Source organism: Drosophila arizonae, chromosome 3, assembly GCF_054131065.1.
Source record: "Drosophila arizonae isolate 15081-1271.41 chromosome 3, UAZ_ARI_1.0, whole genome shotgun sequence".
Taxonomy (NCBI): Eukaryota; Metazoa; Arthropoda; class Insecta; order Diptera; family Drosophilidae; genus Drosophila; species Drosophila arizonae.
In genome coordinates, this window is record NC_142923.1 from 1,866,607 (window position 1) to 1,893,064 (window position 26,458).

General features: G+C 43.4%; 2 protein-coding genes across 22 annotated transcripts in view; both read right to left on the reverse strand.

The window, feature by feature from the left end:
• Positions 1–26,458, reverse strand: part of fred (friend of echinoid) — a 149,640-nt gene that overhangs the window by 14,144 nt on the left and 109,038 nt on the right. For 17 of the 21 annotated variants that reach the window (XM_089465026.1, XM_089465024.1, XM_089465025.1 and 14 more), the window contains 4 exons: positions 13,037–15,271; positions 11,624–12,229; positions 7,582–7,902; positions 2,335–2,736 (listed from right to left, as the gene is read on the reverse strand). In XM_089465026.1, coding sequence (XP_089321152.1) covers positions 2,335–2,736; positions 7,582–7,902; positions 11,624–12,229; positions 13,037–15,271 — 3,564 coding nt within the window. Of the gene's footprint in view, positions 1–2,334; positions 2,737–7,581; positions 7,903–11,623; positions 12,230–13,036; positions 15,272–15,436; positions 15,654–15,713; positions 15,734–26,458 lie in introns of those variants that run through there. The other 4 variants (XM_089465028.1, XM_089465027.1, XM_089465030.1 and 1 more) reach the window with 4 other exon arrangements.
• Fpgs2 (Folylpolyglutamate synthase 2) lies at positions 3,668–6,566 on the reverse strand. The gene has a single exon (XM_018004633.2). The coding sequence runs from the start codon at positions 6,356–6,358 to the stop codon at positions 4,055–4,057; it is 2,304 nt and encodes a 767-aa protein (XP_017860122.1). The 5' UTR covers positions 6,359–6,566; the 3' UTR covers positions 3,668–4,054.

The window sequence follows — 26,458 nt, forward strand, 5'->3', positions numbered from 1 at the left end:
TACATTCCTATTCACATATAAGCAGTCCGATTTCTCTACTCTACCTAGTGCTCAAGTTCCTATTCACTGTTTCCTTTCACAGGGTATCACAGTGCATTCATATGTATCCGTATTTGTCTGCATTCATAAGCAACCCAATCAAAATGGTTTTTATACAATGCACCGTTTGGTTTGCATAGTTTTGTGGCATGAAGTGGTAAAAACTTAAAATTATTGCGGCACATTTAAAGCTCGCTTCGTGAGCTTTTCAACAAAAAATTGCAACCTCTTGTGGTTAGTTAGGTCAACTGGTTGCCAAGCAATATACATATATATGTTGATGGCAATTGAAAATGTTTAGGGATTAGCTTGAACGTGCTTAAAAGCTCATTTTTATTATCATTTAATATTTATTACCAATGCAGAAATTGAAAAATTGAAAATATTGAAGAAAATTTAAGGAATGAAGACAGTGAAGCAAATTTATAATATTTTATTTATCTATAAATTTCCATATATTCGTAGTTACTTCCTGCAACTTTGAAAGCTGTTGAAAATGTTTAAAAAGCTTTTAATGAACTCGATTAACAATTCAAAGCTTTTACATTTGTATCGATATCGATTCATAAGCTCATTTATAATTTCATACATAATTCTCTGAAGAAATCATTACCTAAACCTAACCCAACCCAACCTAACCTCACATCACTTAACCTAGCTTCACATACTTCAGCTCACTTGGCTCAAACCGCAGCCAACTGTAGCTGAAGCACTTGGAACTCTGCTCATTTTACTGCGCATCCATTAAAAAGCGCTTCATGCTACCGTTAGACATCACCTGCTGCTCGATAATAAAAGTGTGAATGATGACTCTGCTAACTAAACGAATCATAAGCGTAAATCGAGTCGTAAATATGGAAATAGCCCCTAGCCAGCAATTGATTTTCGCCCGTTTCTTACGCAGCTTATATCCATTGTATGTGTATGTGTGTGTGTGTGTGTGTTGGTTTACTATCCAACTGATGGTTTGGCTGTCCTCAACTCTCACTCTTTTCGCTCTCCCTCTCCCTCTCTCACTCTACTCTGCTCTTCTCTACTCTTCGTTTTTTATGGGGCATGTGGCGTTGCATTCTGTTCAGTGATTCACTTCACTTATAGCTCGCAGCGTTGTTTGATTTTGATTTTCTAAAATATTTTGTGTTCGTGCACATTTTACATTTTTCGTTTGCCGTTGCTTTTGCAGTTTGTTTGGGCATTTCTTTTTATCTACTTGCCTTTTTTTACGTAGTTTATCGGTGTTTTCTTTGAATACCCTGTGGTATTGGGGAATGACTAAAATGGGGTATTATGCAAGTCTCTAAGTATAAAAACTTAAAGTTTTTTTATTTTGATTTTTTTTTTTTAACAATCTTTAAAGAGGAAGAAATCGGTAGTACGATTCCAATATAAATTTTAGAATAAAAAAAAATATATAAAAAAAAACTAATAACTCGTATCGATAATTATCGATTAAGAGATATTTAGATTTAATATCTGATCATAATATTTGGAATAACACAAGTGTAAAATATTTGATATTTTGAAAGTTGTTGCTCGTTACACCATCCCTCTAATGACGCTTCACTGTATTTATCGATTTTTTATCGATAAACATGTATATGCCTAAATATCATATATGCATATGTACATATTGAATGCTCTTAGGATAACTTCTAGTTGTGTATACCCGATATAACCCAGTGCACTAGCTTCCGTTTTGCAGTTATTTCTGTACTTCTATTTCATGTTGGCGCTTAAAGACGCGCCACAGAGTGCAGCAGCCGCGAGGGACGAGGAGCAACTGCGTTTGTTTAGTCTGAGGCGGGGCAGCAATAGTTGTCGCTGCAAGCGATTTGTTCCCTTGGAGGGAGGGAGGGCGAACAAGAGGACTGCAGCAGGAGCAGCAGCAGCAGCCAGAGCTGACTATTTTATGTGCATTTATCTGTTTGTATATGTGCGACAGTGTGCGTGTGTGTGCGTGTTTGTTTGTGTCTCTGGTGCTTGCGCGCAAGCTGTGCCCGAGTCCTGCTGCTGCTGCTGCTGCTGCTGCCTGTGCTGCTCATGCATAAAAGGATACAGATGCAAATTGTACACATCCTAGTGGCTGCCAAGCTACCAGCTCAAGCTGAACATGCAAAATCTATTTTATTTATAAGTGTGCAACAATTTGAGCTGCCAGTCCCAGCCCCAGCCCCAGCCCCTGCTCCTGCTCCGTCCCGCTGCCACTTGCAACACTTAGTTGCATTATCAATCAAACTGATTTCCTTGCCATTCATCTCAGCTGCTTATCTGACAAGACAAACGGTCAACACTCACCCAGCTGCTGCTGCTGCTGCTTCTGCTGCTGCTGCTGCTGCTGCTGCTGCTGTGGATCCTTGCGCTGCGGCGGCAGCGGCGGCTGCTTTGATTTCCGCAGCGTTCCATAGCGCTGCGCTGCCTGCAGCATCTCATGCGGCGTCAGCGGCTGCACTCCGACCGACTGCTGCTGCTGCTGCTGCTGTCCGAAGCTCTGCTGGCTCAGCGAGCTGGTCACCGTGTTGATGTGCTGATAGCCGGCGTAGTCGACCAGGCCGCTGAACGCCGATGGCGGTCGCTGCTCCACGTAGATCTGTTGGCTCTGAGCGGCGGCCAGTTGGAGGCGCCACAGCGCCTCCTGCGACAAATCGCGCGCATTGCTATAGTTGTTCTCCTGGCTGCCTCCGGGCATGTTGTTCGACCCTACAAAAAAGGCAAAGGCAGGCATAAATTATTGCAGCAGCTAAGGAAATCCCTCTCTCTCTCTCCTTCTCTCTCTCTCTCTCTTTATATATATATATATTTAAATTGTGCGTCAGGTAGAGTCGAGCAGTTGGAAATGTGAAAGTCACAATGGCTAATTGGAAATATAAAAGATGCCACGTCATGCTCATCAGCCAGCCAGGCAGTCAGCCAAGCAGCCAAGCAGCTGTCCAAGTGGACCAACGCCTCCGACTTGGGTTACGCTTTTTCGTTTGCCCATCTGCATTTGATATACCTCCGACGTTTTTGCATAATTTAGACTGAAGTTGATGGACAACCCAATTGGATTAAATTACTCGACCCACTCGACACACACACACACACACACACACACACACATAGAAGATTCAAGAAATTTAAAATATTTAATACTAACTAAGGTGATTTTCAATTTTGTGTGTACTGACATTTTAAATATTTAGAAATATTTATCGTGAGGATAAGTTATTCAAATTTTAACAGGTTTATTTTTAGCTATACACTATACAGCTGATGTAAATATAGCATTTAATAGAGTTAACCATATTTGCCGAGATATTCTATATATAAAAAAAAAAAAAAAAAATAAATAAAAAATAAAATAAAATAAAATAAAAAAATAGATAATATTTACCTTCAGGAAAATTATAGAAATCATTAAACAAAGGTTGTAAGACAGTTGGGCTGATAATGATAGTAATTTATATTTTAGTATGTGAAATAAGTATGAGAAATGTATTATATATATAGGAATATATATCCCACATAACAAAGATATATGATATACAGCTCAGTTAACTTTTGTTACATTTTAAAATGTGGCTGACATCTATTTATCCTATTGAGAAAAAAAAAAAAAACATAGAAAGATAAATTAAAACAGGAGCATAAATAATGACATATGTGATTTATTGTTAGACAACTGACTTATATGCGTATGCGTATCTTGAGGATATATGCCGTAGTGGATCTGCACTCAGATTGATTTTACGTGAAGCTGCTGCTGACCTTATCAGACTAAAGCGCGAGTGATATATTTTATTGGAGGTTATTTTCAGGGGGGGGGGGGGAAAACAGTAACTAGAAATTTAAATCAGTTATGTGACATACACAGTAAGATGGACATATACACACGTATACATATACATATACACATATACAGACATACATACATATATATGCATATATATATATCGAGTAACTTGAACAAAACGAGAGCAAAAACCGATTGAATTGTCGTTTGGGGGCGTGGCTCGAATCTGTATTGACTTGAGTTCTCTTAGCGCCATTTGCCGAAATCTTTGTTCTTCAGTTTCTGGATCAATTGTATAGTGCCGGCGACCAGCTCCCGGGAGCCAGTCACTAGGACATCCAGCTCGTTACGCATACCGTACCGCTGCTTGCCGTACTTCTCCTTCAGATGGTCGAAGAACGCCTCTATCGAGATGGACATGTGCGAGTTGTCCCTGGTGCCGTTCTCCTCGCAGAGGGAGCGCCAGTTGCTGGCGTTGCGCCGGGCGCGCTGCAGCTCCTCCATGCTGTGCCAGTTGATGGCGTCCTGGGCCTCCTTATCCTGGCACTCCTCCTGCTCCTCGAGCGCCTCGCCCTCAAAGCGATTCGGACTCGGCACAAAGCCGGCCTCCTCGAACCGCACATTGTGCCTCAGGATGGTCAGCAGATCTTTGGCATTGAACTCGTTCACCTTGCTGAAGAGCAGAATCTTGGGCGAGCGACTGCTGCGGGTGCGCGTATAGAACCACTCGCGGCACATCATCATGCTCTCCAGAGTGTCCGCGCTGTCCAGATAGACATTGAACATGTCGTACTTCATCACCTCGAACTGGCCGCGCTGCTCGAACATCTCCAGGCCGCGTGTGGCGCCCGGCGTCAGCTGGAGGCTGTTGTGCTCCAGGCCCACGACATATTCGGGATTGTGGCGGCGCAGATAGTCGTAGGCCAGTTGGATGGCCAGCGAGCCGTTCAGCTTGACCGTGTAGTTGGCGCCGGACAACAGCTTCTTGCACGCCATGTTCGCCTCCATGTAGTCGATGTAGTTGGGCACGCGGTGCAGCTGGACGCCCACCTGCTTGGCCCGCTGGCTGAGCACCTCGCAGCACTCCGTTTGGCTGGCGCTGGTGTAGACGCTCGCCTCCGGCTTTATGATGGCCGCCTTGGCCCAGGCGATGTCCCGCATCGAGTTGCTCAGGCTGAAGCTCTGCTCCCAGCCCAAGGTGCTGATGCCGATGGTGCGGGCGTGCGCCGTGATGTTGGTGCAGTCGCTGGCACAGCCGCTGCCCACCTCGACAATGGCCACGTCGAGGTTGGCGTTGCGAAACGCATGGAATGCCATCACAGTCAGCAGCTTCGTGTAGCTGGGCGGCGGCTGCATCTCCGCCAGTTTCTCGTGCAGCTGGTTAAACAGCTGGGTGAACTGCTCCTCTGGCAGCGGCTCGCCGTCAATGCGTATGCGCTCGTTGGTCAGAAAGAGATGCGGGGCGCAGAGCACGCCCGTCCTGACGCCGTGAGCACGTAGAATGGCCTCCACCAGCAGACAGGTGGAGCCGCGGCCCTTTGAGCCGGCCACCTGGATCACGGGTATGCGCTCCAGCTGCTCGCGCTCGAAGCCCGTCTGGCTGAGGCAGAGCAGCGTATGCTCGATGTTCGGCTCCAGCTTGTCGCTGAGGCTGCTCGACTTCGACTGGGCACGCCCGGCCGTGGGCTCGTGTATCTGATAGTTGTTGAGCACCTTGACAGCCTCCAGGTAGGCAATGCGTTCCGGCGTCTTTGGCTCTGGTGGCTCCTCCGGCTTCGGCTCGGCAGCGGCAGCCGCAGTCATCGCCACAGCTGCAGCTGGGCTCGTCCCGAGCGGCTTCTGCGGCAAGGGTATCTTTATTTGTTGCAGCTTCTGCTGCTGTATATCGCATCCAGCCTGCTGCTTGGCCTTCATGTCCTTCAGCCATTGGGCCTGCTTCGATTGCTGTGCACCGTGCATGCGATTCACCCAGGAGCTGCGGTCCGCCGACCCTCGGCCCGAGTCCTCGCCGGGCGGCGGCTGCTGCTGTTGTTGCGGCTGCTTCTTCTGGTGCTGCATCTGCAGCTGCTGCTGCTGCCAGGCTGGCGGCTGAAATTGCTTAGGGATGCCAAAGCTCTGGGCATTCCCATCCATATTCAGGTGAGCGGGCATGGGCGAGTGCACCGCTGGCCCCGGCCCCGGACCCGAACCGGGGTGACCGTGTCTTGCGGCACTCCCGTCAGCTGGCGCGTTGGCCTTGCGTTTGCTGCGCTGCAGTTGGGGCGACACCTTGGCCAGCCACTTGTCGCGCTGATCCTTGATATTGAAGCTGGGCGGCGGCACCGCCTTCATTTTGGCCAGCTTCGGCTCATTCTCGTCGAGCGGCGTTGGCTGATTCACTGGATTTGTCTCCACCGATTTATCGCGTGCCGTTGCCTTTGCCACCTGCAAGCGCGGAGCACTCTTCACAGATTTTGGCGGCCATTTGAAGAAATGGTTGCGATATTGAAACGTAATGAACCGATGCGTCAATAGCCCAAGTCGATTGAGCGGTGACTTAAGCAAGAACATTACAAAAACGGCGTGTAGAAATTGTGGCTAAAAAGGTTTAGGTATAGATTCCAAACTAAATTTCCTATGACCGAATTGTGTTCAGTCGTTGGTGTGTATTTAATAATTTTTTTTTTATTTTTGAATTTTTTTTTTATTTTTTTCTGTAATTTTGATCTGAGAGTACATCTGTCAAGCAAACCGACACTTAATGAAAAGCTTACAAGTCGATGGACAATCGATAGATTATATATGTAAATAAATATCGCTAAATATCGCTAATGATATATCAAAAGATCGAATAGCCAAGTCCAATTTTGTTGGCATTCCTCTCATTTGCAGCTCTGCTCAAGTTTGCTGTGATTGGCTGCTGCACTAGTATTAGTGAGTGACTGAGCTTGTATGTAAGTAAATAATATCCTGAAGAGCTTGCGCTTGCATACGCCAACTCCATAGGTGAGAGAGAGACAACGAGAGCTGTTGCTCTGTGTTGTTGCGGGTATTGCTAAGTGCGAGCGAGATGGCTACTTAAACTTTGGCTGATCGGACGCGGCCGTTATAATTTCAATGGACGAATAGAACAGCGGGAATGGTTTTTTGAGCGTGTAGAAGCATTGATTGGCAAGTGAGATTTAAACCAGCTCATATATAACTATTGTGATTTTATAGTGAATAGAATGAAAGGTAATAAATGATATACGATATTTAAGGACTGAACATTTCATATTATTGAAAGGAATTACTCTTTGAGCCCAGCTCATTTGCCTTCTATACTCCCAAAATTCGCTCTCTAAATTTGCTGTCCTTTAAAGGAAAATTTGAATTTCTCAAACTGTCTCCTTACAGAATTTACATACAAATCATGCTGAGCGTATTTTAGGCTCATCCGCGCTGTATTATGAAACGTATTTGGTGCATAAAAGTGTTGATAAATGAAAGGTAGGCGTGTGGCAGGTGAGAGTAGAAGAAGAAGATGAAGATGAAGGCGTGCGACAATAGGTGCATAGGTGCATTAAGATTGAAGCGTGCGTTGCAAGTGTGGTAAGTGGCGTGAGGCAAGAGGCAAGAGGCAAGCGGCAAGAGGCAAGCTTTGCTTGGTGCAAGTTCTTATACAGTTAGTTATTGGCGTCGTGTGTGCATTTTGCGGTGCAAAGTTCAAGTGTGGTGCTGATGGTGCTGGTGGTGCTGTAGGTGGTGCACGCTGCACGTCTCTTTAATCCCACAACATTTTCCTGTGCCTTTACCTGAGATGGCGAGCGTCGTTGTTGTTGTTGCGGTTTTGGCATTACGTGATGTTGTTGTAATTGTCGTTGCCAGCGCCGTGGTGGTAGCTGCCGTAGCTGCGGTCACCTGCTGCACCTGCTGCACCAGCTGCCGCCCCCTCACCTGGCCACGCTTCAAGGTGGAGTTGTTGCTGGAGTTGTTGGTGGTGTTGTTGGTGGTGGTGTTGCTGGTGGGGGGGATGGTGGTGCTGATGGTGTTGGTGGTGGGCTGTTTCGTTAGTTTGGCGGCGCGTGCTGCTGCTGCTGCTGCTGCTGGAACGGTTGTCGCCTCAAGTGGTCCTGCTTTGGTTGCAACCACATGGACCACACATACATATAGACGAGAGAAGAGAGAGGGAGACAGAGGTGTGTGTGCGTGTGGGTGTGTATCACACGACGTTTTGTTTCCGGTTGGTTGGCGATGCAGCAGGATGTGGGTAAAGAAATAGTAATTAAGTTGGCGTTGGCAACGCGAATTCAAAAGCTGTCCAAAAAAATGAAACCAAGAAGAAGCAGCAGAAGACTAAACGTTGGCTTCCTAATGAAAGCAGCCAAAGGCCACACACACACAAACACAGACTCGACTCACACACACAATTAAAGTGTATGCTGTGGTGTACATTTTTTGGTCAAATTTGTTAGCAGCTGAGGCGGGGTGAGCGCTCTATAGTTCGTCCAACGTATTACAAAAATGTTGCCTTTCACTATGAGCCAAACACACACACTCACACACAGACATATACACACTTAAAAAAACTCTGTGGCGCATACCTGTTATGTCTGTCTCGGAGGAGCTTGCCTAACTACGCAAATGGAAAATAATATGGGAGGGAAAAAAATTTAATGAAATGAAATGAAATAAAATTATAAAAATATATACAAAAAGCATTTAGTCTAGTTAGAAAGGCATTATGCACTCGGAATATAATTAAAAACTATTTAAGGCCTTTAAGCACGTTGCATTTGGCCAACTGTGACCTTCGTGCGGTTGCCGTTTGACGGCACTTTCATGGCGAAAAGGAAAATTACACATTCATGTTAAACACTTGTTGAGAAATTGTAAGAAATATGAGATTCCATACAAGCTCTAAATTCGAATTGGGGCTTACATATGAATGTGAATGGGATGGCAAGAAATGTGGGGCACTCCAAGACGAGACAGTTCATTAGAGTTCTTAGAGTGAGTCTAAAGTGAACGTTGATGAAGTGAAGATTCTCAGACGTTGATTATAATTAAACTGCTTTGCTTTGACTTTAAAAGTTATTATGGCTTTGGTGAGGACTATATAAATGGGTAGGTTAAGCGAAGCTCGGAAATTGGGGCATATAAAGAGCAAAATATAAAAATAGAAATAAAAATTAACATATTTAATTACTTTTCATAATAACATTGAATTTTAAAATTTCTATAAAAAATTGGTACATAAAAAATTAAATAATAAATTAAACTTAAGCTCTTTTTCTTTCTTCCTATGCTTAAGTTACATATGAACATACATATATCATAATTCCTTTATACTCGTAGAACTGTTTAAATAAAAACAAGTAAGAAAGCTCTAGTCGAGACTGCTCGACTACGAGATCCCCTGAACCCTTGGAGCAATAGATATTTCAATAATTTTTCGCGTCTTTCAGCTTACACAAGAAACACGCACACACACACACACACAGGCACGTACGCACACACAGGCACACATACACACACACGCATACAGACACACATACACACACACACACACGCATACACACAAACGCATACACACACACATACACACACACATACACAAACACATACCCACACAAGCACCCACGCATAAACACGCATGGGCGGCAGTGAGCGCTTACTATGAGAACTTAATTGTTTAATAACTTTTTTTGTGGACGTACGATCTTCATGAAACTTTTAGATTATGATTATAACATGGATATGCATGTAATTGCCAAAGCACAAGTCTCTAGTATTTGAAATACGCTTTTTACAAAAGTGAGGATGAGGGGGTGAATTTCAGGGTGGGGGGTAAATTTTAACAAAAACCGAAATTGTATAAATTGCATATAAGCATACATTAAAAATTTGGAGACTCTAGCAATAAAGGTGTAGAAGATATAATTTTATAACTGGTTTTCGATAAGGTTTTTTATCGATAAAAAAAGATCGGGATGAGTTATCGAATTTTAATGATAAACTTGATATGCGCGCTGTAATTACGGACATTTTAAAAAAAATTTGAAGTCTCTAGCTCTTATATCTTCTGAAATCGACGCGTTCATACATACGGACAGACGGACAGACAGACGGACAGGGCCAAATCAACTCAGCTCGTCATCCTGATCAAGAATATATATACTTTGTGGGGTCTGCCACGCCTCCTTCTGCCTGTTACATACATTTCAACAAAACCATTATACCCTGATTTCCCATTGAAAATGGGTTCAGGGTATAAAAATAAAAATAATTGGTTTATACAAGTGTTTAATTCAATTAAATTAAATGTTTAAAAAAATTATTATCTATAATTTATAATTTCTCTAAAATAATGTGTATATAGAAATTTATAGTTGTTGATATATAAAAAAATGTAGAAAAATGATGATCAAAATAATAAATAAAGAAAAAGAATAATTAATTAATTAAAAATAATAATTAAAAATAGATTAAATGAATTATCAAATTAAATGTCCTATGGAAATGATTCATGGAAAATATAATAAACTAAACATTTTACGTTAATTATATTTAGAATTATTGTGAGCCAGATTGAAATCAATTAGGTGAAAATAATTTGGTGAATTTATTAAGTTTTCCCATGATTCAAATAAAATATAAAATGTATGTACAAAATTTTCCCTCATCATCAAGTCTGTGAACTACTTGTCTCTAGCTTGGATAAACTAACTTTTGGTATTTTCTACTCCCACTCGTCAGTTTTGTGTATTGGCATTTAAAAATCCTATCCTACTTTCCGCACTTCCCCTTAAAGACTAATATATTTTTAATGATGCCAGCTAGCATATTGTTAGCTCTTAAAACTTGGCTAGTTTAAGCGCTTACGTCTTACTAACTTGGCTCAAATTAAACGCAGCTTAAGTGCTTTGCTTCTATCAAAGCTTAAGTCTTTAATCTTTTAGTTGCTTTCTGAGCAACTGTTGTCAAATAGCTCGAATTCTGGCTTATGCCCAGCTCTTTGTCAGATTATTTTCAGCTTTGTCTCGTTCTCGTTCTCTTTTTCCATTTTCATTTTCATTTTCATTAATTTTTATTTTATATACAAGTGGAGGTGGTGGAGAGAGAGGAGGAGGGAGGGAGCGTCTAGTTAGTAGCTGCCACTTGTGAGTTGTTTAAGCTTTAAGATTTGCAGTTCGCTCGGGCTTCAGCTCATTTGAGTGCGCTTGCTGGCCAAGTGTTGTTTGTCGCTAGTTTTATTTCGGTCTTTTAATTGTCGCTGGAGCTGGAGTTGGAGTTGGAGTCGGAGTTGGCTCAAGTGACAGGCACTTGAGTGTCGGCGACTTTGTCGAAGGACAGTTTTATGAGTTGCAATCGCACAAAATGTGAAGGAGGCGGCTTAAAGCCAATTAAGAGCACAAAAGAAACGGCCAACGGCTTAATTCTCACTTAATTGGAATTACGCCGAAATGCAGCGAACAGAGCGGATGCTGGATGCTGCTGGATGTTGGACACTGAATGGACACAGCGAATCGGATAGTCGCCAGATGGATGTCATTTGGTTGCCAAGGAATTTGCATTGCCTGCTGCTTATGCAACGACATTTGCATGATGCGAGGGAGTGCGAGTGGGAGAGGGGGAGAGCGGGAGGAGCAGGTAGCGGAATCTGCTAGATTGACATGAAATGCAATTACGCTCCGGCCTGCATCTGCCATCCCACCGACCCAAAGAGGCGTCAAAATGGCCGCCATAAATCTGCGAGAACCCTCGAAAAAAATGAGAGAAGGAAATTGCGACGCTTAATGAAGAAGCCATCGTGCCGGACCCACACGGCCACGCCACGCCCAGCTGCCTACTTACACTCGCCATGGTGTCCAGCGACGGAGGAGGGCAGCACTTGATAGCTGTCGCCATCGATGCCAATGCCACTTGCCACATGATATCCATAGCCATTCGTATGCTGCTGCTGCTGTTGCTGCTGGTAGAGTCCTTGTTGCTGGCATTTGGATTGCGTTTGATATTGCTGCTGCTGCTGCTGCTGCTGCTGTTGCTGCTGTTGCTGCTGCTGCTGCTGTGTGTGCATCTCTCCTTGCTGCATGTTTAGCTGCTCGTCGGGATCGTGGAGAGCTGTTAATGTTAGCTCCATGCCACCATCCAGCTGCTTGCTGTCCAGGCTCCCAGTGGGATAGTAGGGCGGAGGAGGCGGCGGCGCCTGCTGTTGCGTGTCTCCAGTTGCGGCCACCAGAGTGCCGCATGTGGCATCCACATCGTAGTCCTTGGCACCACTGCTGGGCGTGGCTGTGGCCGCAGAGGCCGCCGCCTGCTTCTTGGCCGCATGCGTGCGCCGGCAGCGACAGAAAGCGTACAGCAGCGCCAGCAGCAGCACAAACGACAGTCCAGCTATGACGATGGCTACCCAAGTGGAGGTGGTCAGCGAGGAGCTGTGCGGCATGTACGATTTACCAACTGCAACGATAGAGAGCGAGAGGGGTGGGAGGGTGGTGAGAGAGTGGAGTGAGATTAAGATTTATTATGCTTCTGTTTGGTATGCTGGCTGTTTCGAGTGAAAAGAACTAGTTCGGGCTTAGCTCTCTTTAAGCTGAGCATAGGCATTAGGGATTTAAGTATCTATTTGCTTCGGGGACTGCTATATGCCATGTTGGGTTGGTTCTACTATGGTATGAACTAGTTTCTTAGAGCAGCTGTCTATTTGCTTAAGGGATTACTATATGGCAAGTAGTTAGGAACTAGTTCCTTATAGTGACTGCATTTTTCAATGCTCTTAAATTGTATTTAGTATATTATTGGTGAAATTAGTTCAAAGAAGTAGTTCTTGACATTATTTCTATGAATATCTCCTATGAAATTCATTGATGAAAAAAGAACTGATTCCGTTTGTGGTTCCCTATATCAAATACATTAGTATGAGCAGAGACATTCCAAGTTAAGTTCATTTCCATTTCAAGGGGTTTTGAAATATGAATAAAATGAACTAGTTCCAAAAACTACTTTCTTAACTGAAATGTTTTAGTCACTTGGCATTAAATGAAAAAGAACTTCAATAGATTGATTTGGTATGTGAACTAGTTTCGAAGTGAACTAGTTCCGAAAAGAACTAGTTCGAAATCCAATGTACTTTAAAAGCTCATATAGTATATAGCATGTTAAGAAACTTCTTTCAGCAAGATATTTTGTAAGTCTGATAAGAAACTACGCCCAACTAGGTCCAGTTCATTTGAGTGTTCTCGTTTTGAACTAGTTCAAAGTACTTACTTTCCGCATTGGCATAGGCACCGCAATGCTCGTGATTGGCCAGCAGGCAGAGCTTCACCCGCACCACCGGACCTGGGCCCGCGGTCTCCGCCAGTGCCATGGTGCGATCCTCGCCGTGGTGGCCGTTGCCCGGACTCAGGATGCGTCCGGACGTGGTGGCCGTGGTGTAGTGAGCGGTGCGTGCGATCTGGTTGATGACAGCCTCCTTGAAGGTCGTCTCGCTGCCCGAGGGCAGCAGAGTGAGCGTCTCGACAATCTCCCACATGGGTACGGTGGCATCCCGTGTGACCAGGGACTCGACGACGGCGATCAGGGAGAGGCATGTGGCGGCCACGTTGATGCCCAGCACGTGGGAGTTGGGGTCGTAGCTGACGTGCAGCGGGGGCGGAATCTTGCTCACCTTGGTGGTGGCGAGCACCTCATTCGAGTAGCCGGACGTGCCCTTCGAGTTGAGGGCGTACACCTTGAACATGTAGCTCTGGTGCTGATCCAGCGGCGCCAGCTTGCACGGATTCTCGTGGAAGCAGTTGAACTCGATGGACTCGTGGGCGCCTGACTGTGCAGCAGCCGAGCTGCTCACCTGGTAGCTGGCCGCGTACCCGTTGCCCGAGCAGTCCGAGAGCAGCTGCTCACGGGGCGTGGCGACGCGCCGATAGTTGACCAAGTACTTCGTGTTCGATAGGCCGCCATTGAAGCCCGGCTGCCAGCTGAGCACGGCGTAGTTGTGGGCCACCTCCAGCACCTTGAGGGCCGTCGGCTTCTCCGGCGGACCCTTCGGCTGCAGCCGGATCTGGGTGCGGATCGTGTTGAGGGAATTGGTGGCGCGACAGGTGTACTCGCCGTAGTCCGAGTGCTGCAGGTGGGCGATGCGCAGGATGGTCGTGTAGATGTCGTTGCTCTCCATGCGCGTGCTGATCTCGTAGTGGCCATCGGAGGACATGGTCAGCGGCGAGGGATTGTTGCCGAACTTCCACTGGAACTCGGGCTTGGGGTACGCCTGCACCTTGCAGACGACCTCCGCCGACTCGCGCAGGTCGTAGGCGACTTTGTTGTACGGATGCAGGACGATGGGCTCGTGCTCGATGCGCAGGTGCATCGACGAGTTGGCCGAGTTGACGTCGTTCTCGTAGAGGCAGGTGAAGAGGCCGCGATCCCCGGGCAGCAGCTGATTGCCGTTGGGTCGCGCCTTGCCGCGGAACCGCAGCACGCTCTGCACGTTCACCACGCCGCCGCCGGCGTCGGTGGGCGTGGTGCGTATCTCGTAGAGCCGGCGGGCGGGGAATATCTCGGTGCCGTCCTTGATCCAGCGTATCTCCGGCTTTGGCTTCCCCTTGGCGCTGCAAGTCACCGCATAGTCGACGTCGCCCACCCGCCGCGTCATGTGCTGCTGCAGCTTGGCCAGGAACTGCGGCGGCTGGTGCACCTCCAGCGTGATGGTGGCGATCTTGCCAATGCCCAGCTCGTTCACGGCGTGGCAGTGGTAGCGCCCCTCGCTGCCCAGATGGGCCTTGGGTATGGAGTACTGCGGCCCCTGGGCCAGTATCTTCTGGGTGTTGCCCGCCTCGCCGTCGACGTCGCGGAACCAGCGGTACTGCGGCACCGGCCAGCCCGGCGGATTGGCCGAGCAGCTGAGCGTCACGCCGTTGCCCACGTGCACCACCGGCTTGTTGGGCGTTATGTAGGCCTGGCCGGGCCGATGGCGCACCAGCAGCGCCACCGTGGAGTTGCCCACGCCCTCGACGCGCTTCGAGCCGAAGGGCTGCATCAGATTGACCGAGCGGCAGATGTAGTTGCCCGCGTGCTCCGCCCGCACCGAGACCAGGGTCAGCAGCTCGCCAGCGTAGCGGAAGTCTGTGGCGCCCTCCTTCAGCCACTCGATGGCAATGGGCGGCGGATTGGCGGTCACGTTGCAGCGGATCAGCACAGTTTCGCCCTCCTCGGCCTCGTGGGTCTTCGACTCGATGGTGACCACCGGCGGATAGAGCACGTCCAGTATGATATCCTTCTCGCCCGTCTTGCCCAGTCCGTTGTCCGCGCTGCACGTGTACTTGCCGGCGTGATGCCGGCTCACGCGATAGATCGTATGACTGGGCGTGGCGCTCACATACTGCCCGTTGCGTGACCAGCGCACATTCGATACTATCGGCTTGGCGTCCACGCGGCAGTCCAGCTTGGCAATGTGATCGCGCTCGATGCGCAGCGGGTTCTGCGGTCCCACCTCCACGCGTGGATAATCTGCAAGAGCGCGAGAGAGAGAGAGAGAGTGAGTGAGTGAGTGGAGGCCAAAGTGGGTTAATTGCATGGGGCCAAGACCCTAAGGGGGTTGGCTAGCATACAAATAGTCAATTAAGGAGCCAAGCTCGGTTCGACGCTTGAATGGGCCATTAACTTGCCAATAACCATTTTCAATTACACGACTACGGCAACTACGAGCATGGCTAGTGCCAGGACATTCGGGCCGGGCCCATTGACGAGAAGCGTGACCCATCGACATTTTTAAATAATACCAATTTGAGGTATAACAGCCGCAACAACTAGCAAATGGCCAGCTCTTGCCTATTACATTGTTCCAGTGCATTGGCCCAAACCAACGTGCAACAGCACAGTGGGCGTAGGTCTGTGATGATGTGGTCAAAAATGAAACTAGCTTTTGTTGAAAATTATTTCATTATATTACGGGCAATATTTAATTCAGTGTGTCAAAAAATGTGCTTGAATAAAGTAAATAAAATGAAAAAAGGGGATTTATTTAAACTTATTTTAATAAAATATATTCAAAAATTAAAAGAAATTTTTTTTTTGTTTTTTTTTTTTTTTGTTTGTTTAATACAAACTATTTTTTTCTTATATATGAACTTAAACAGTAATATTTTATTTTATGTATTTTAATTAATTAATTTTTTTTTTTTTCAAATAAGCTCATTGAATTATAATATTTGTATACAAATATTAGAAGTAAATAAATAATACAGTTATCGTTATCAATGTACGGAACGAATAATAAATACAAACAAAAAAAAAAAACTATCCTTACGTACATATATTGTATTTAAAAATATGAGATAATAATTTAAAAAATATTTATATATATTTAATAAACAATATAAATATGTATATAATGTGGATATCCTTTGATGTTAGAAAATAAACTAAATTGAAAAAAAAAAAAAAAAAAATTATTGTTATTATTATTGCCTTGATTTCATTTTTTTGTTCAATTTCTATTTATTTAAATTGCCTTAACAATTCAATAATAATTGCTGCAATAATTCCTATCTTCCTGACACTATGTATTATCTATAAATTTGTATTCCTACAATTGGATATTGACTTTTGGTTTGCTCTTAAGTAATTTCATTATTTTAGACAACCAATTGAAATAAATAAATTTGTAACATTTTGAAAGGTATATTTACTTCATATTTTATTAAATTGCTAATAGTTTTCTTAGTTCAATTGAACCACTGTTCATTGTGCTATTTGGTCTAACTGCATGCAGAGCCGTTAGCTGTAGTTCGTTTGGAAATCGGTTTTAGGCACTAGTAGCTGTTGTTGTTGTTGGTGTTGCTGTTGGCCACTTGGCTGGTTAGTCAAGCGTAAGGCTAACAGGTCTTAGCTATTGCTATTATTGTTGTTGTTGTTGTTCTTGTAGTTGTTGTTATTTCATTGGCAATTAACTTTGAAACACTTTAGTTTAATCGTCGACTGACCAAATGCTTAAATGCCCATTGTTGTTCTTGTTGTTGTTGCTGCTGCTGCTGTTGTTGTTATTGTTGTTGTAGTTCCACAAATTCCGCATAAAAATGTTCAAAGTCCGCCCCTAAAATCGGGCGCCTAAACACGTAGCGCTCTCCCGGACCCAATTACGAGGCAGCCAACACATTAAAGCCCGCCCATGTGTGTGTGCATGTGTGTTGGTGTGTGTAATTATAAAATAAAATTTAATGAGCAACGCTTGTCAGCTGGGCACACTCACACACACACACACACACGCACACCGGCTGAAAAAAAGTAAGCAAAAAATGTTCCGTTTTGCATTTCAACACATGCTGCCCAACTGGTCGTAGATGCCCGCTCCATCCCCTTGCCCTTCCCCTTCCCCTTTAGCTACCCTGCGTGCTGCTCATTTGGCAACCCCCTTCGGCAGTTTCATGCCCAGCCAGCCATGCAGTTTCACGCTGCTGGGTGTTGCTGCCGCACACCCATCGAGGCCCCTACAGTTCCGCAGCCACAAGGCAAGAGCTGCAGAAAAAAAAAGAGTAAAGAGGAAAAACTTGCTGACATTCGCCATGAAGTTCCCAGCGCAATTTTTCATTTTTCATCCGGTTTTTATATATTTTTATTAAATTTCCTTTCGCTATTTTATTTATGCGCGTCCCCACTGAAGGTATCACGATTTTGACACCTTTTTTGCTAGAGCTCAAGTGGCGGCCTGTTTCCAAGCTGTTTCAATTTGTGTACATCTACAATTCCGATATAGATGTCATATATAAAATAGTATATAGATATACATATACATATGTATATATGGCCATGTGCCTTTCCTTTGAAGAGGTCTAACAATATGCTTGACTAGGTACAGACAGCCAGAAAGAAGATGAAGGTTATAGGAAATTGTTTTATTTTTAAATCGGGAGTGGAATAAAAATTCTGCTTAAGTGCATATAATTATTCTGGGGATTCAATAGGATTGCATTGAAATTCCTGAATTATAAAATATATAAGAAATTATAAAAAAGCTAAATGAAATGCTTTCTGACCTCGTATATATAATATATTATAATATAATATAATATAATATTATATAATTATATATTATATTACATTAATTTAATATTTATATTATAGGTGGTCTTTATAAATATACATATATATTTATATTTATTTTTGAAATAAAAATTTAATAATAAAAATGAAATAAAAATGAAAAATTTATATATGTATAAATACATATATATTCTTTTTTTTTAAGTATATGTTATAAATGTTATATAGAAATAAAAATAAGAAATATATGTATTATTAATATTTTGTTTTAGATTTTATTTATTTGTTATAAAAAATATTTTTTAATGTATTTTTGAAAATTATGAATTATAAATTGTTATATACTTTTTTTTAAATTTTTTTTGTTTTTTTGTTTTTTTGTTTTTTTTTTTTATAACTGTATTATGTATATAATTATTCTTAAACATGCTGTAGTTACCCAACAATAATTTAAATATTTCTTTATTATTATATATCTTATTAGAGATATATTATTATATATTGCAAAATATTTAACGTCTTTATTGGCAAGCTCGCTTCCTATACACAACTTCTTTAATCCGATTGCAACTTTATTTTTGTAATTATTATTTTGTCTGCAATATTTTTAAGGGTGTTTTGTTTGCAGCTTGCTAAATATGAATAGTTTTTTTCTTGCCTCTGCCTTAACTCGTTCGTCTGCATTTTTTTTGTTTTAACAATTTCGCATTCCCCCGGCGCTCGGCTCTGCATTTCACAGCTGAATGTTCACATGCATGTTGCCACGCCCACGCTGCAACGCATTGTGATTTTATGACTGGCTACATTAGTGCCATGAAATATGCGTCGCCTGCACCTGCAACAGCGACAGCAACAGCAACAGCAGCGATCCCATCTGTACATACCAGGTGCGACCCCATGTAGACCTACTACGCCTCGGCATTCCAGGTGCTGCTCCTCTACTTCTACTGCGCTGCCTCCTGCTGCACCTGCCACTGCCTTGTTACACGACGAGCCAAACGAGGTCCCGGCTTCCGGTTAGGCGGGCGTTAAATAAAACTGCGCGTTGCTCATACGCCGCGTGGTCGTTACTTATGCCCGTTGGCCATTTTGCAGCCAAATTAAATTATTTAACCCGGAACTGGGCCGGGCCTCGTTCCTCATGTTGAAAGCAGGATGTATCACACAACTTTGCTTGGAGTAATTTTAATGAGTCGCGTTTGCGTTTGCATTTGCATTTGCGTTTGCTTAAAGCTGCATTTACTGCAACTCCGTGCGCTGCCTCTACCTTTACCTGCCATCATCATCTTGGCCAAATTGAAAAGTTACAGCAACAACAATAACAACAACAACGAGAACGGCAAACAGCAGCTTCTGTTGCAGCTCGCTGACTACAGCTGCTGTCGCGTACGTGTCACACAACACGTCACGTGACTTCCGCTGCGCGTGCTTGCAACACCTCTATGAACACACACACACACACACGCATATACATATATATATATTCATAAGCCCCTTCGATTCTGACGCAGCCCAGCAACTGAATAAATATTGAAATTATATTTCACTGCGTCAGCTTAAATGTTTAAATGAATCTAGGCGACGTAAAACATTCGCTGATGAAGCGAATTGAAGCAGCTTTCACATTCACTGATATTGCATAAGATGATAATTATTATAGTCATAATAAGAGGATTATTATTCTTCTTTCACTCGTCAGGCAGCAATATAATAAGCAGCAACAAATTGTTTCAAGAGCTGCTTCCAGCTCAGCTCAACTCATAGTTTTCTCGGAATTCTGTTTAGCACATACTTTAAATAATACTTAATCTTCCTCGAAAGGCACTTGGTATGGTTCTTTTTTTTTTTTTTTTTTTTTTTTTTTTTTTTATACCCTGAACCCATTTTCAATGGGAAATCAGGGTATAATGGTTTTTTTTTCAGTGTTAACGAGCATGTGCTTAGTATGGCTTCAAAATTAAATATAATTCTTGACTGATTCGCATATTTTTTACAGAAAAAATATTTCTAAAGTGTGTTTCATTTGAATATGCCAATGCGACAAGCAATCAAAATAATATATGGAAGGAAATTCCGATCTACTTCGCAAAACAGCTGCGAAAATCTTTTCTGTAAGATTCAAGTTGACTTACAGCCAGACCAATTCTCTTATCTTTTTTAAAATTATATTTATATAAAGTAATTCAAATTTTTGTGCTCCTCAATACATAATATAATATTTCTTCCAAATATTTCCTCTAAATATTTGTTGTGATTATTTCTTTTGATATTTCCACCAAGTCTTTAAGGCTTAGCTGAACGATCAGGCACTTCACTTCACTTTATTGCACTGCACGACTGACCCTCCCTAGGTCGACTGAAGAAATGCTTCAGCTGCTGCCCTTTATATAGGGCGACTCACACTAAAAGCCTGAGTCGTGCTCAAATGTTGTGCCCGGTGCCAGGTAGAGATCGCTGCAGTCGAGCATTGAGTGACCAATGAGAGCACTCTCTGCTGCTGCGAGCATTCTAGCTTCGTTGTACTCAAGTATTAATACTAAATGAATATTGCTGCATACATATACAGCTTTTCTTAGACAGACATACAGACAGAGAGTTAGACAGACAGGCAAAGAGTTAGACAGCGAGACAAAGAGAGGGAGAGACAGAGAGAGAGAGAGAGGGAGAGAGAGAGAGAGAGAGCGATAGAGAGAGAGAAAGAGAGAGAGAGAGCAATAGAGAGAGAGAGAGAGACAGAAAGAAAGAGAGAGAGAGAGAGAGAGAGAGAAAGAAAGAGCGATATCGAGAGAGCGAGCGATAGAAAGAGAGAGAGAGAGAAAGAAAGAGCGATATCGAGAGAGCGAGCGATAGAAAGAGAGAGATAGAGAGAAAGAGAGATGGAGAGAGACACAGAGAGAGAGAGAGAGAGAGAGGGAGACAGAGAGAGAGGGAGACAGAGAGAGAGGGAGACAGAGAGAGAGGGAAACAGAGAGAGAGAGGGAGACCTACAAACGGACATATGAACAGGTATATGGGCCAACAAACGCGCATAGGTAAATCGGTCCAAGCTAGTGCTCTCAAGCTAGATTAGGTTACCCAAAACTTCTTCGAGAGAGCCTTTGGTCTGTCATATTTTATATAAATCGAAATTCCTAAAGAACTCTGCTAATGAATACATACATACATATGAGAATATATTTTGTACATACACGCACACGTAGCCGCATTCACCGCCCGCTCGCTGATAAGCTTCACATGCATATTGTGAGCTCTCGCTGCTGTCATTCGTGCATTTCTTTGCTTTTCAGTTTTCTATTTTTTTGTTGTGTGCAATTGTCAGCAACCTTTTTGCCAGTTGCCCGAATGACAGTCACTCGCAGCATCGCCCTCCCTCTCTCTCTCTCTCCCTCTCCCCCTGTCTCATGCTGTTTCTGAGCTGTCAATGTTTATCGTGCGATTGCATTGCTTATGGAAAAAAGCGTTGCCCACTTTTTTGGGCCGTTCGATTCGGCTCGCTGGGGCGCCTCACTGGGCACTCGTGTGTGCACTGGTCCATAGGTGTCATATGTATGGCCATTGAAATTAATTGAATTGGCTTTGCGTTGTAGCAGTTGGAGCTACAATAACAACAGCAGCAGCAGCAGCGACAGCAGCTGTTGCAACAACAAAACTTTTATTCGACACTTGCGGTTGCACACACACACACACACACACACACATATACACACAGCAGTGGGTCGAGCTGCAGCAAGTTAATTGAAAGCGGGCAGCAATTAATTTGCTTTGTCGCAAAAGCTGTTAAGTACGCTCCCACACCCGCAGCAGCTGCTGCAAAGAAAAACATTTTACACAAAGTTTTATAGCAGATAATTTGACTTAAAGCTGCCAGCTGAAATTCCACAATGTTGCATTCATTCAAATTGGCAAATGGAAAACTAAAAAAAAAAAAAAACATGACAGAGAGCGAGCGAGCAAAAGGTCAAATGAGCTTAAAGTAAACTGGGAGAAGGCCAAAGGAAAGCTCTGCCGGCTCAAATCTTAAAGCACAACAGCATTTCTTTGTTGGACGTCTATGCAAATGTGCCTGAGATGCAGCTCAGCTTGGCCAGGCAGCAGCAGCAGCAGCAGGAGGAGGAGCAGGAGGAGGAGCAGGAGGAGGAGCAGCAGGATACCAGCACACTGACACTAATTGCAATTGTGTGGAGCATTAGCACGTGTCTGTATCGTTCCCTACGGCTAGCATGCCAGCTCCTCCAGCTCCTCCAGCTCCACCCACTCCGCCCTCTCCATCTTCTTAGCCGGCAGAATGCTTTTTGCGCCCGGATTGTGTCCTTTGGTTTTTTGGCACTTTGCCTTTTGCCTTTGGCAATGGCATAATCAAAAAAGACAAGCCGCAGACCCGCTGTCGGGCTGCACACAAACACACAGAGTCTCCGATATTGGCAAGCAATAACAGGGCGACCTGGCAACTGAGACGCCCAGCGACTCCTTGTTGTTGTCTCTAGTTGTTGTTGTTGTAGTTGTCGTTGTTATAGTTTAGCTGCCTCAAGGATGTAAGCCAAAGAATTTCGTTAGCCAAGGTGTCGTGCAGCGCCTGCTGTACAATGGCATCAAATATTCAAATACAGTGCACAAAATTTCAGCTGTCAATCGGCTTATTGATATAACTAAATCGACTCTGATTCGATTGAATCGATAAGCATATAATCGCAATTGCATAACGGACTAGAGTGGCGCGCATTTTTATGATAGATGAAAGGGAGAGATTGTGTATGGATAACATCTTCTTGAACATTTGATGAACAAAAGAATAGCTGTTTTTCTGGAATACGAGGGATGAAGAAAACTCATAATGAATACTCATAAATATTCGATTGATATCGAATCATAATTATAAAGCTTAAACTTTGGTCGGAACACATAATACTGAATATGGTTACTCCAAATATTATATTTCATTCGCTTAGAACACAATTAAAAGCTGTTCGCTGAGCTATCGGTCATTTGCATATCGATAACTATTGATTTTTGTATAAAATAATGAAGCCTTTATTTGTTATTTTGCATTTCAATAATTTCTTTAGCTATAATTACCTCATCAATCCCTAATCATAATCGATTTTCATTAAATGTATCGATTAGTTATCGAATCATCGCAAAATAACTTTTAATCTTACTGATTTGATTAAATTGAAGCTATTACTTAATCATAATATCTAAATTTCTGTAAATACAGCTTTACTTAGTTATCGATATTTTCTGATATCACAATGAATCACTAATATTTCGCCTGGCAACAAATAAATGAATGTGCATATTTCATCAAGGAATTCAGCTGTGCATACAAAACAATAATCTGACGTTCAAACTGATCGATAATTAATCGCGTGCCGATAGGCATGCGCTTGAAATCGAAATAAAAGCAAGCGTTATGCAAATGTTTGACCAGCGAACACAAATGGAACTTTGCTTGCATTTTGGCTGCTGTCGCATCGCAATTCGTGCCAAGAAATTTCACGCTAATGCGCATTATTGTCAGACAGAGAGAGACAGAGAGACAGAGAGCGAGAAAGAGAGCGTGCTTGCATTTGCATGCCACCTGAGCGGGTTGACACTGTCAACCGAATCCGCGGGCAGCAGCATCAATGCTCAGGTATTTTTTTTTCAAGTTTTTCCCCTTCATCGTCGTTTCTTATTCAAATTGAAATGTCTTTTCAACGGCTTTGGTTTCCACTTCAGCAGGCCACGACACATGAGTCCTGTTTGTCTACGTCACCAGACGCATTTTTTTGCTCCTTCTGCTTTTTGGCCAAGGACTTGCGCTGCAAATGGAGGCAGGCTCCATTACGTGAGCTGCATGCAACTGCACAAAAGTCACGCGCTCTGCACAGGCAATCACACCCACAACAACAGCAACGCACGTGCACACACACACACACACAGAGACACACACACGCATTTCTAGTGCAACTGAAAATATGTGAAAACGTGCCTCGCACGTACCAGCCGCCAAAGCGCAAAAAAAAAAAAGCCAAAAACTATGCCAAGTTGATGCCACGCGTCGCTTTTCTAGTACTATTTGTTCTTGCCTTCGCGCTGCTGCTGTAGTTTCGCCGGCGGGGCATAATTATTTTGTTAGGGCTTGTGTAACGCATGCCAGCGAGAGCTATTTGATAAATATTTATATTTCTCTTGGCATAACTACCGAGCCGAATGCTTTTATCTATTTCGTGTATATTTGACTAGCATAAATTGAAAATGTTTTTTTTTTTCTTCTTGTTCTTTTATGCATAATGTGTGTGGGTATATTTACAGCTGCATCCACGCGTAATATTTATTGAAATTGCCATAAATGTCAGAGAAATTATATAGTAAAGGCAGAATATTCTACGAAGTCTGTGATGGGTAATGATACTATATAAGGATTTGAGCAAATGTCGAATAATAATTATTGGGAATGAAATATGAGAATGTGACAGGACTTTGTACAAGTTGACATTCTTTTCTATGTGATTCTCCGTTTACCTCTCCTAATTTGCTCTTTCTCCTATCCACAATAGAATCTATTCCAAGTCTTTATAGATATATATTTTTTTAATATCCAAATTTAACTCTAAAATGTCTCTACTCTACTTTAGAGTATTTATGTGATAATACACAAACACACACATACACACAAACACACACACACACACACACACACACACACACACACACACACTAAAAGTCTAAAAAGTGGAACCGTCTCTCACCTAGTTCTACTTTGTTATTTTATTGGCTATGCGCGTCCACGCTGCGTATGCGCAATTTGCCAGCTATATTGCGAGCTGAATTCGCAGAGCGCTCAAAAGTATGCAGCACTTTTTAATTTGCCAGCTCAGACAGAACGAGAGTGGCGCAACGAGATTCGGCATTTGCCAAAAAATGTTAATAATTTCATTCGAATGGATTTGCGCACGTTATAAAACACTCAACACTCAACACTCAGCAGTCGTCAGTCGTCAGTCGTCTGTCGGCACTCGATGTCGCTGACGACATGACGCATTGGAAGTTTATTTTTTGAAATGCCAGCGAATATTATTTCGCTTTTCTTTCTTTTTTTTTTTGTCAAAGATTTTTTTTTGCGCCCAGTTTTTCTGGTGCTTGTGTTTGTTGCCATTTCTACTTCTATTTTTGTTCCTTTTTTTTCATGCAGCGGCTTTGCAGTCGCATAAATCAATCAAATGCAGGCACAGCACGCAATGCACACAAAAATCAGAAGCAGCCGGAGTGGGCGGGGGGTAGGGCCTGAGCTGAGCTGGGTATATCTATCCATCTATGCCTTACATCCCATTGCCAAGAATCCATGCAAACATTTTCAATTAAAAATTGCTTTGCCATTTGTCAGCACACACAGCTCTCTCTCTCTCTCACTCTCTTTGTGTGTGTGTGTAGCTGTCTCTGTTTTCTGTGTCCAATATTGCCAATTGCTTATCCATCACAATCACAGTCAAGCATTAGACATGAGACAACGTCGTCTTTGCTTGTCAAATACATTCATATGTGGCTTATAGTCGAACAGCGCTTGCCAAACTGTATGTGTGTGTGTGTGAGTGGGTGACTGCGAAACTGTGCTGGCTGCAAATTTATATCCACAAACTTGAACTTTAACTCTTGCCCCTTGCCAAAAGTGGATCTGAAACGGTGCCGCCTTTTGGCCTGTTGCCTGCTGACTGGCCTGTTCGAGGCGCTGAACTACGCTCTAAATTCAATTGTTGTTAAACGTCTTGGCCAGGTTGTGGTCCCCCAATGGTCCGGGGTCCACTGGCGGCCCAGTCATTGTGGCCGGCATAAAACACATTTGGCTTCCAGCTAAATGTACCTTGGAGGCACTTTTGACTTTGGCCCGCAGCCCAAGCACACATTATCTAATCCATATATATGTACATATATATGGGAGAGAGTGTGTGTGTGTGTGTGTCTGTGTTTGTGTCTATGCCTTTATTTGCTGCTGCTGCTCTGGCCTATGCTGCTAATGGATTTTAAATGAGCATCATAAATACTAAACCCAAAATTGCTCCAACGCCCACACACACACACAGTCACACACACACACTCATATTTGTGCCTCGTTGTTGGCTGTGTGTTACAATCCGCTTTGCTTCGAGTCCAGACTTGGCCTTCAGCTTGAATTCTCATTTGGTGTCTAGTTCGTTTTCTCATATTCCATTTATTCGTCTCGTTTATTTGCCTGTCTTTTGTCTGTTCTGTGCCTGCTTTATGAAGAGGGATCCACCTAATGAGAACTTTAACCAGTCTCTCTGAAACCATTTCCCGTTGTTTAAATGGGTCTTCAAATTTGTTAATCAGCCTGTAAAGTCTCTAAGGACTATTTTCACAGGAATTAGCTAGTCATTGTCATTGTCATTGTCATTGTCATTGTCATTGTCATTGTCATTGTCATTGTCATTGTCATTGTCATTGTCATTGTCATTGTCATTGTCATTGTCATTGTCATTGTCATTGTCATTGTCATTGTCATTGTCATTGTCATTGTCATTGTCATTGTCATTGTCATTGTCATTGTCATTGTCATTGTCATTGTCATTGTCATTGTCATTGTCATTGTCATTGTCATTGTCATTGTCATTGTCATTGTCATTGTCATTGTCATTGTCATTGTCATTGTCATTGTCA